Source organism: Ciona robusta, chromosome 4, assembly GCF_009617815.1.
Source record: "Ciona robusta chromosome 4, ASM961781v2".
Classification (NCBI taxonomy): domain Eukaryota; kingdom Metazoa; phylum Chordata; class Ascidiacea; order Phlebobranchia; family Cionidae; genus Ciona; species Ciona robusta.
In genome coordinates this window covers 6,728,665-6,740,472 of record NC_143238.1, presented here as the reverse complement: position 1 = coordinate 6,740,472, position 11,808 = coordinate 6,728,665, and the positions used below count along the sequence as shown (strand labels likewise).

Below are 11,808 nucleotides of genomic sequence, written 5' to 3'. Positions count from 1 at the left end.
CAGCATAAATTTCACTAGTTGTATTTGTGCAAAATTATGTTTTGTTATTTTCAGTTTTATTTTATTGCAAAATAAACACAACACAATAAATATTAATGGCTTTAAACAAATACACGCATCCTGATTAAACACATAATTACATTAAATGGTTACTAAATATTAAATTTGGGGATACTGTTTCGGTGTTTTTAAAGTTTTTTTTATAAATTTGCATTTAAGTGTAATTTTGTTTTGGGGGATTCCGTAATTTTTGTCAATGTTAATATCCGTATATCATAGCAAGTGTAATATGCGTATATACATACTTTTTGACCGTTAAAGCGCAAGTCTGCAAAGTTTTGTGTATTTGTATATTTGTAAAGTGACGGTATATAACAGGTTCATAACTATAGATTTCATCTTAAAGTAGCTCACATTGTGTCTATATCGATATACAATGTTGTACGTTGTGTCTATACTGGAATGCAATGTTGTAATACTGCATTTACGTTAAAAAGTCGCCCGCATCTGCGCCGCATATGTAATAACAACATACTTACGCATAAGTTATAACCTGGGCCGACTTAACGGTAATTTCCCTTTCCTATGCATTATGTTGTAAGCGGTAGCAACCGCGGTTTCGTAGTTTCACTCGTTTAAATATGAAACTGCAAGTCTACCCCACGTTGTTTTGTGACATCACAATAAGGAAGTTTCGATTAATTATGAGTCATAGGTGTAGTTATGCGTCAAACTGCGTGACTGTATTACCATATACACTATCAGCCAACTACTATTGTGCTAAGTGTTAATTCAGCATTTATGGTGAAGGCTTTTCTGCAGCATTGACATTTTAGGTCACTACAGTAAGTCATCTATAATTGGTACATTTAAGATAATAGGACCTTAGTAAATATAATGTGCATTGTATGCGGTTATTTTGTATAAAACCAAGCCATTCATTTTAAATAGTTAGGTGGGGGAAGATGGGACACCTTTAGCGTACAGTATCTAAAATGTTTTAAACAATAAACAATGGTTTATATGAGCCATGAGAAGGCAGTTTTATAATGCTTTGAATGTTCTATGTTTACTACCAATTGACTCGAGAAAATTGAATGAAAAGGTTTCCCATATTCCCCCAGCCTACTATATTGAAACTTTCAGTATTTTTAGCTTAAGCATTATAAAGCTTCAGTTCTTAATTCAGAGAATTTAGAAACGTTGTTACCAGTATCTTGGTATTTGAAAAAATGTTTTGTATTTGAGGTTTATCTATGTTCTTTGGATTGTGTATGCTTGTGTTACCTGAGTATTTGTTACAATATAGGTCTTTGTACAAATGTATTTTTAAACGTATAGGCGGCAACTTGTAATAAAGTTTAAAATATTAATTCAAATATGAAATATTTGATTTAATCTTTACTTTGATATGAGGCCGATATTTGTTTGTAAAGAATCCTCATACGTCATATGCTAACCCCAATATAATCAGTAACCCACAAATACTACCTACTAAGTACTAATCACTGGTCTAGCCCTTTAGGTCACAAAGGATACTTTACCAGCACATTGTGTCAGGTTATATATAGATACAGTTTGAGTTTATCTAGCAGTGAAGGATTTTACACTAGAACCCAAAAAAATGCATTAATTTAACCGAACGTTTAAACAGGTGTTATTTAACCCCCTTAAACACTGGTCAAATTTGTAATGTTATTAGAGCTCGTGCACTAGTATCCAAATATAGTATCTAATATGCATAACTTAGTTTATGCATTTCCTTTTTAAAAAAGAGACAAGAATCCCATATAAGTGAAATATATATAGTAGGGTGGGGAAAGATAGGACACCGTTAGTACATACTACATAATATCCAAATATTCTGATCGTGTTTTAAACAATTAACAACCGTCTATGGGAGTCGTGAGGATATGGCTTCATAATTCTTTGAATGTTTTTGTGTTTACTACCAAATATGACGAGAAAATAGAATGAGTAGGGTGTCCCATCCTACCCCATCCTTGCTATGTCTCATATTATACAACTCTTAAAATTTGCTGGTTACATATTTCATAGCACTTGACCCATAATTTAACCTCTTATACAATTACACAGGTGTTGTATAGAACCCACAATGCCAGGCAGATTACTGTTTAAACAAAGTTACCCCGAACCCATGGAAAATGTTCCAGCTGCGAGTTTGTCGTTAGAACGCGATGTAACCAGGTTGGGATGGTTGTATAAAAAGGCAGGAAGCAATAAAATTAAATTTACATCACTCAGTAATTGTAAGTGGGTTAACATATTGAATATTTGTTATTAATTTAATTTTGTACGCATATCTTTTACATGGTATATATATAGTCTAAAAACACCCTGGTTTTGCAAAGGATAGGGTATATTTTTGTTGCTAAATATTTCAACATTTCTGTCGATTTTGCTGCAAACTTTCACTTCCTGGTAGTAAAACAATCCCTATTTAAGTTATTATGATGTCATAATACTGTGTAAGGTGATTCCCCTATTAATACTTGTGTCACAAACACGATTGTTACGTCAATTGTGACTCACAGTGGTCAGTTCTAGAGTTTATTCCTTATGACATCATAACCTTCTTAATATTTATTGTTGAGTAATAATGTGGTCATGGGATCATGCATTGCACATATTATGCATCACTGCATGTATATTGCTAAAGTCAGGTAAATTATACATTGATTGTACTTATACATACACTAATAATAAAACACGCATTCAGACCTCATTAATCAACGTGGGGGTGGGGAATGCAATATATTTTAAAAAATATATAAAAATATATCTGTATAGATTTTTTGGAAATTTATACATTAGCTGCATTTTAAAATTAAATCGAACTAAATGTATTGACTGTGCTTTAAATGTGTTATTATAAATTATCACGGTATTAATTTGCAAAGTGCAAATGTAGCAAACTTACATGATGTTAATAATTTACCAAGGAGCTCGTAACGTACACTGCGTGTCTGGGTTAAATGTTGCATATTCAAGGTTATATCGAACAATGTAATTGAACATACACATGCAGATGCAATGTGTATTCAACGTAAAGTTCAAATGTTAAATCCTTTATAAGGTGCCAGTTACGAATGTCCCTGTATATTTTCCTACTTTAAAATGAAACGAAAGTGATTTTGCTTTTCTTGCTACCAGGCATAGTCCAAAGTGTAACTTGACTTGTGCCGTATAAAAAGGTGTATTTTAATATACCATCGTCTGCTATACACCGGACTTTAAAGTAATTGGGCCCCAGTTTTTCTGCTTTTACCAGACATAGTTTGAAATACAAATTGACTAATTTGGTATAAAATACCTTGTTATGCCATAGTTTCGTTGGCTTACGTAAAAACTTTGTTAGTGTATATTTGTATGGAAGCCCAGTCTGCTTAGAAAGTTCCGGTGTGTAGTTTAAAAAAAGTTACTGTTTAAAATAGGAAGACATTATATTTTAAAGATTTATTTTAAGGTGCTTTTCTTGCTACTGGGTATTTTTATATATATATAGATTATATATATATAGATGATGCCCATTCTTCCTATTGTATAAAAAGACTAATTTATTATTAGCAATATTCGGCCAGAATGGCATGACTTGAGGGTTTAACCATATATGGTATTATGATAAAGCTTAGGGTTTAATGCTGAGGCAAGCCATAATATTTTCAGGAAATGAACTTTGTTACCTTGTAGGTCAGGGTTTCCATATATAGTATTAATAAAGCTTGAGTATTCCACTGCGGTTGTTGCCAGGTTTATTTTAACCTTGTTATTTATATTTACAGACGATAAAAGATACTTCATAATACTGAAGGGTTGGGTTTATTATTACAAAGACGACCACTCAGCTGCCCCACAAGGCTACTTCTCGTTGGAAGGATATAGTAATAAGTAAGTAACTGCTTGTTTGGGGTAATATGGGACAACTGTGTCAAAATGCCACGTCTCATGACCTGCCCTGCTGTACATTCCTACCTATATAGAAAAGGATGTGGATAAAATTGTTTTGGAGCAATGAGCCTGCTTTGGCTTAAATCTTAGGTCCCATGGCATGCCTCACTGTAGGACCTCCCGTATAGTTATCTAAATGCAGGTTTAAATTTTACAAGTCCATGCTAGAAATGATAAGATTTTTGATCTCCTTTTCAAACAATATGAGTACTAATTTAGGGCTAGATTCACGAAACATGTTATTAAAGCCTGGATATTATACATTTTAAAACTGAGAATATAAAGGTAAAAATCTAAAAAGAAGATAGACTAAAAGGAACAAAAACGTTTTAATTAATTTTGTTTTTAATTCTTCCATTGTAGCTCACAATGTTCATTGTTGTGTCATCGTTCATCCATTGTTTCCTATTGCGTGGGCGACTGTGATGTCATAATATTTAGTAGATGCTCATTATGAGTCATAATGCGTGAAAAGTTACGAATCGCAATGTGTGGCCACATACTCGTATGTAAATAAGTTTAGCGTACTTTGCTATTTTATTATTAAACAAATTTACATTTTTATTCAAATATCAAAAGTACAAGTTGGGTGTTTCTATGTTTTACTATGACGTCATAGAACAGATTCTTTGAAAACAATATGTCAGAATAAAGTCACATGTTCTAGACAATACCTTTTATTATTCTGGTATTAAAACAATAAACATGACACCTTAAAACCATTCACAATGATATTTGATTCCCTAGTATTGAAAAACACCATGTACTTCAGTAGGGTTCAAAACGAGTTTGCTAGTAACCCTTTTTAATCTTCAATAATTTTCCGCGACCCTACATGATTGGTTAATAGTATAAAATATGCCGTACTTTGTGTAAATTTGGTAAAAAGTTTTAGCAACCGCTAAAGTTTGTAACTCCCAGTTTGGAAACCCATGTAGCACAGTCTTGTTTAAACTAAACTTCCTGAAATAAGAGAAGGAAACTGGATTTTTCAATTTCCTATAAATATCCTCCATACAACAGCAACTGTTACAAAGCTAAACACCCTGCTATGTTAATTGGGAATTATAATAAAAGGTATACAAATGGTAATGGCTTCCGCTTGTAACTTGGTTATAAATAGTAGGTTGGGGTAATATGGTTCATGGGACTAATCATTTTTATCGTCTTATTTGGTAGCAAACAAAAAAACGAATTATATAACTGTATAGTTAGTTTCATTGCTGTAAAACAATTTTTGTTATATTCAATGGATACTGGTTAATACAGGACAGAAAACTTCACAAACACACAAATATATTTTTTCAAAATTATTAACTTCCAAAAATTGGTACTATAGTTTATGAGATGATGTGTGTTACATCATTAAACAGAATACCGAATCCTGTAATTAGATTCGAATACAAAAGGATTCGAATCTTATGGATTTGAAATTCTGTAATGTGCATCCCTATGGTTGGCCTGTCTAGTCTGCCACTTCATACCATTACCTTATTATTCCACTAAACTAGCTTTAAAAACCTTATTTAATAACAAGTTTTACCTTCCAGAATATTCCCCGCTGAGGAAGAACGATGTGCAGCGCTCCAATGGGTGTTTAAACTTTACCCAAAGTCAAGCAGCAACAATAAGCGAACGTGGTACCTTGCTCCTGGTAGGTAGGGCAGGGGGTGTGTGTTTAAACATGAATTAGTTGGGAACTGTATGTGGCAGAATATGACATTTGTTAATTTAATGTTTTTTGCTTGATTTTTTTGTGTATAAATAGGTTGGAAACTTACCTTTGTAAAGTATTTAGTGAAAATATGACATTGATTCACTTTTTTAAAACTACATGTGACAAATACTGAAGTGTCGGCTAAAAACACTCTATTAACTTATATACACTTGTGAAAAGTGGTGCAACTTTAGAATGAGTTTCACATACAAGTTTGAAATTAAAAAGCAATAGAATTATAAGCTATACCTGTAAAACAAATTCCATCTTTGTGTTTTAGAAAGTGAACGATCAATGAATGAATGGAGAGAATCATTCAGGATAGAAATTGATAAACATAATATAACAGGTTGGTGAATAACTATATTAAGCTATCTAATTACTGACTTATAACATGGGTGTCTGAAACACCAGACACTCATGGTGTATTCATGCACCTCACGCTAACTGTTAAATTATAACATCGGTGTCTTCTTATACACCAGACACACATGGTGTATTCGTACACCTCATGCTCACTGTTAAATTATAACATGGGTGTCTTCTTATACACCAGACACACATGGTGTATTCGTACACCTCATGCTCACTGTTAAATTATAACATCGGTGTCTTCTTATACACCAGACACACATAGTGTATTCATACACCTCACGCTAACTGTTAAATTATAACATCGGTGTCTTCTTATACACCAGACACACATGGTGTATTCATACACCTCACGCTAACTGTTAAATTATAACATGGGTGTCTTCTTATACACTAGGCACACATGGCATATTCAGACACCTCATGCTCACTGTCGAGTTATAACATGGGTGTCTTCTCATACACCAGACACACATGGTGTATTCGTACACCTCATACTCACTGTTAAGTTATAACATGGGTGTCTTCTTAAACACCAGACACTCATGGTGTATTCATACACCTCACGCTAACTGTTAAATTATAACATGGGTGTCTTCTTATACACTAGGCACACATGGCATATTCAGACACCTCATGCTCACTGTCGAGTTATAACATGGGTGTCTTCTCATACACCAGACACACATGGTGTATTCGTACACCTCATACTCACTGTTAAGTTATAACATGGGTGTCTTCTTAAACACCAGACACTCATGGTGTATTCATACACCTCACGCTAACTGTTAAATTATAACATGGGTGTCTTCTTATACACTAGGCACACATGGTGTATTCATACACCTCATGCTCACTGTCAAGTTATAACATGGGTGTCTTCTTATATACTAGATACACATGGTGTATTCATACACCTCATACTCACTGTTAAGTTATAACATGGGTGTCTTCTTATACACTAGACACACATGGTGTATTCATGCACCTCATGCTCACACTAAATAATCCACCATTACAGAAAGTACCCTTCGAGCGAGTCGATCGTTGCCGGAGAAACGTAACTCAACTCTCCACATGGAGGCGACAGAGGGACGTCCACAGAGTTTCACCATCACCCAAAACACTAGGTGAGTATGCAGTATATCCAGCATAACCACCCACAAAGTAACATACATGGTAACTCGTAAGCTGGCACGAGGTGTTAAACCCGTGTGATAACAACTGTCGTTTTCTGGCCACGCGAGGATAAATAAGTTACATTCATTCATTCATTCATTCATAATAGTTAAATGGTTTGCCTCTAGCTCAGTGGTTTCCAAACTATGGTACGCAAAGGTCTCCTAGGTGGCGGTGAGCAACTTATTAAGTTCACACCAAACGATCACAAATGATCTTTTATCAATTATTGAATGTCGTAAGCATTATTTTATTTTACATAAATTCGTAGAGCGTGAAATTTCATGTTATATCCCTTGGTGTATTGACACTTTGGATCATAAAACAGTGTTTCTTTGTGATGAAATTGAACAACATTTATTACAATGTAATAAACCAGTATGTAAAGTCAATTTTTGTAATAAGTTAACTCCTAGTTGTGCTGTAGCACAAAACCAACCTTATCGATTTCATTAAAGTTGTGTTTTGTTAATTTTAACTTGAAGGTTGTAAGTATCCGATTCAATGGTATTGATAACCATTACGTGGATAAATAAGTTACATCGGTATACCAGTACCACACATAACACATCCTACACCCACAGGTTTTGCAACTCTGTTGAAACATCTAGAAGTTGTAGCAGTTATGGAAGTGAGGTTTCTGTTTTATCAAACGAAACCGACGATGGATATGAGACGTTAATACCTCGGGGTTAGTTCAATGAACTTTATTTTGTTGTTTAGTTTGTTTTAATAACTTGCTTTATCCTCGTACAGCAACAACAGTTGTTATGACACTGGTGTTCTGTTTCATACACTTTGTGTCAGCTACGAGTTACCACGTATGTAACTTATTCATCCTCACTTGGCGGGCTACGCCAGTCGTTATAGCACAGGTGTTCGGTTTAACTCCTCGTGTCAGCTTACAAGTTACCACATACGTTACTTATTTATCCTTGCATGGTGGATATGGTAGGTATAATGCAACAGTCGTAATATATTGTGTGTTATACACCGTGTGCCCGCTCACGAATTATATATAACATAGTGATTATTCTTTCTGTGTGGCACTTCACCAATCACCACATGCTGCATTTCTTTATTAATATCAATCCTAATAATTTCACCAAATGTGGTTAATTTTAATGTCATCAAATATTAATCCCGAAAATTTTTCAAATCATATTTTTCCTCCCCAGAAGATAAACCTCTGCCCGCCCTCCCACACATGGGTATTCCCCCACCCAACCCCCGGGACTTCCAACCCATGGTGGACGAACAAAACTACGACATTGTGGGAACCGTTCAGCCACCCCAACCCTCACCCCTCAGTCCACGAATGAACATGAATGTTCACCGACAAATTGGTCGGATGTCGAGTCAACCCATTGACCCCCCACCTCCCCCACCATGCAAACCCCAAACCACTGAGAATCACGAAGGTAATTATGAAGAACCCGTGTTCTTCAAAGGGAATTCTCCAAGGTCAAGGTTGGATAGTTACAACAAACCACTTCCACCTCTTCCAAATGAAAATAAACCTCTCCCTCCAACACCAGAAGAATCGCAGGTAAAATCCATTATGTTTGTTGTTGTACTTTTGCTATCAAATGTGGCCTCGAATGTTGTTATTCCACTTAAAAGTTGATTATATAATATATATATATTATTATATAAAATAGATTGTAGATTAAATTAATCATGTTATAATAAGTCCGAAAAATCTTGTAGCAATTTTTTAATTGTGTTTTAAAATTTCTGTAAGATCCTCTAAAAAATGAAGCCAATCCCTTTTATACTTGTTTTATAAGTAGTAACAGCAGACTATTTATAACTAACACCATTTATTGCTGAGGTAATGACTCCAGTTTATATTTTCTATCAGTATTGTTATAAATATCTTACATTGCAGGAAAACTACATTGATGTTGCGGAGAATGTGGATAATTATGACATTGTACAAGGTGAATATCAACAACTTGAAAGTGATGACAATTATGAAAACAATCCAATTTCATCACCTGTCAATCAAACATCACCTGTCAATCAATACCGTCCACCACATTTACATAATAAACCCCCAACCCCTGGAGCCAAGCCAAACATGATGCAACAGTTGAAACAGACACTTGAGGGCAACAAACACCCCCCGCCCCCACCTGGGTTAAAACCAACATCGAACACATTCGACCACAAACCCCCAACTTCACCGATCACTCGGCCAAAGTTAAAGACACCAAAACCTTCACCTAAGAAGTCTCACCCCATGCCAACCCTCCAAGCAGCGTATGAGGAACCTCCCCAAGTGCAGCCAGCATACGTCGATACCTCTGTAATACAAGCAGAGTACCTCGACACCTCACAGTTCGAACCCACACAAACCCACAACCCCCCAATGCCACCACCTAAACCTGCGTCAAATTTTGCCATGAAGCCCCCACATGGTAGGCAAGGTTATCCCCTCCCCTCCAATAGAAACCGACCTTCTCTATCCGAAGACCACACTGTATCGAATATAGGAGGCGACCAGTTCAAACTGAACTCACCAAATAAATCATCTACACTCCCAAACATGCAAGGTTTAAGATCCCCCTTCAGTCCAACTCTGCCGGAAACTTTTGAAGAAAAACCTAAACCAGCGAGGAACAATTTCCAAGAGCAGAAAAAAACTTTTACGCTTCCTGCAAACCAATTTAACTTATTAGGTACTGAAGGAAAATCTTTATCACCGCCACCTACAGCTTCAAAACCTTTACCACCTCCCCCTGCAGCTTCAAAACCTTTACCACCTCCCCCTACAGCTTCAAAACCTTTACCACCTCCCCCTGCAGCTTCAAAACCTTCATCACCTCCCCCTGCAGCCTCAAAACCTTTACCACCCACCCCTGCAGCTTCAAAACCTTTACCACCTCCCCCTACAGCTTCAAAACCTTTACCATCCACCCCTGCAGCATGGAACTCCTCTACAACCAGCCCTGGAGCTTTTAAACCATCTTCTGTTGCCACAAACAATTATAAACCGCAAAACATTGAGTCAAAACCATTTACACGTCCCCCTGTAACAAGCAAACCCCTTAACAGACCTCCTACAGCAGATAGACCCTTCAACCCACCCCCTACAGCAGATAGACCCTTCAACGCACCCCCTACAGCAAATAGACCGTTTAACCAACCCCCTACAGCAAATAGACCGTGTAACCCACACCCTAAAGCTGATAGACCCTTTAACCCACCCCCTACAGCAGAAAAGCCAGGAAGAAAACCACCTTTAGCAACCAAACCTCCGAAGGTTGGACCAGAAAAACACTTAAAACCAACCTTTGGAGCGGGGGAACCTGGTGGGCAAGACTCCACAAACGCAAATTCCTCGTTTGCATCAAGATTACAAATGTTTCAAGGAAAATAGAAATCTTATACCCATTTGTTGATCACTTTCTATGCAATAAGGGAAATTTTATAATTAATTGGTTTTATTTAATTATTTAATAATTGAGACGATATGTTACTGGTTATGAACCAATTAACGTTAAATTAGGTTGTTTTTGTTTTGTTTGAATTTACTGTTTAGGTACCTCTATAATATAAGTGAATAAGTTATAAATAATTAAAAAAGGGCCAGCCAAAATTTGTAACAAAATCTAAAATTGTGAATAAGTTATATTATGACATCATATTTCATTGCTTGTTTACCATGATTGCAATTGAAAAATTCCAGTTTTATAAGTTTTTGTTCATTAACTTCCAGTTTATCATAAATGAAATATCTGATGCATGTGCACTTACCATCATAAAAACAGTGACTCGTTATTCCATTTCTACATTTTTGTAATTTTCAAGTGCAATTTTAACGGCATTTAATTGCAATTTACTGTAGTTGTAATTTATAAATATTTCTTAATATTTTTGTTACTTTTTTACCCCACGATAGCGCTAACGAGCCGATTATGAACATTTGCATTTACTGCACCGTTGGTTAAGTCCTGTTTCTCTATACTTCCAAGTTTCATTTTTTTCCAAACTGTGTTTTAAACTTTCTTTGGGATTATTTGCAATCCTATTGTCGAGTGTAATATTAAATCCCAGTGTATTGCATACTATTCCTAAAGCTTTGGAAACGTTAAATTCTATAAGAGTTTCAGTTTGTTTGACAACTTTATGTTGTAAAATATCTTTGGTGCTTTATCTCGTTCTGTTTTACTTTTTTTCTGATCATTTTTTCAATTAAACAGATTCTTTTATGAAACGTGTTTTCTGTGTTCAAGTTTAAAAGCCAATCAAATTATTAAAGGAGTATAGAAGTTAGAACTATATGTTCGAGGGTAAAATTTTGTCTGGTTGATACAAATGTGGGGTAATAGTATTTACCACATATGTAACTTTGTGGGTATTGTTTTTTTCTGTAGGACACACTCATATTATAGGCAGTGTCAAGGCAAATTGTATCTTAGGTTTAAAATTTGCTAAAATAATTTTCGCTGAAATCTTGGCATACATTATTATGCATTGCTAAATAGAATAGTATTTTTAAAATTGTAGTCATATTTGGGCTTACACAAAGTAATAGCTTAACTGTGGAAAAAGTAATCCAAAAC

At 35.3% G+C, this 11,808-nt stretch overlaps 1 protein-coding gene across 1 annotated transcript; it reads left to right on the top strand.

Annotated features, from left to right (window-relative positions):
* Positions 1 to 99: 99 nt before the first annotated feature.
* Positions 100 to 11,459, top strand: LOC149737167 (uncharacterized). The gene is made up of 8 exons (XM_089876003.1): positions 100 to 2,270; positions 3,804 to 3,909; positions 5,520 to 5,623; positions 5,967 to 6,035; positions 7,080 to 7,188; positions 7,822 to 7,928; positions 8,416 to 8,786; positions 9,129 to 11,459. The coding sequence occupies exons 1-8, from the start codon at positions 2,117 to 2,119 to the stop codon at positions 10,620 to 10,622; spliced, it is 2,514 nt and encodes an 837-aa protein (XP_089732129.1). The 5' UTR covers positions 100 to 2,116; the 3' UTR covers positions 10,623 to 11,459.
* The last annotated feature ends 349 nt before the right edge of the window (positions 11,460 to 11,808 follow it).

Coding starts and splice junctions, on each gene's coding strand:
- LOC149737167 (XM_089876003.1), top strand. CDS start 2,117: ATGCCAGGCAGATTACTGTTTAAACAAAGTTACCCCGAACCCATGGAA. Junction 2,271..3,803: donor ATTTACATCACTCAGTAATT/GTAAGTGGGTTA, acceptor TTATATTTACAG/ACGATAAAAGATACTTCATA. Junction 6,036..7,079: donor TGATAAACATAATATAACAG/GTTGGTGAATAA, acceptor CCACCATTACAG/AAAGTACCCTTCGAGCGAGT.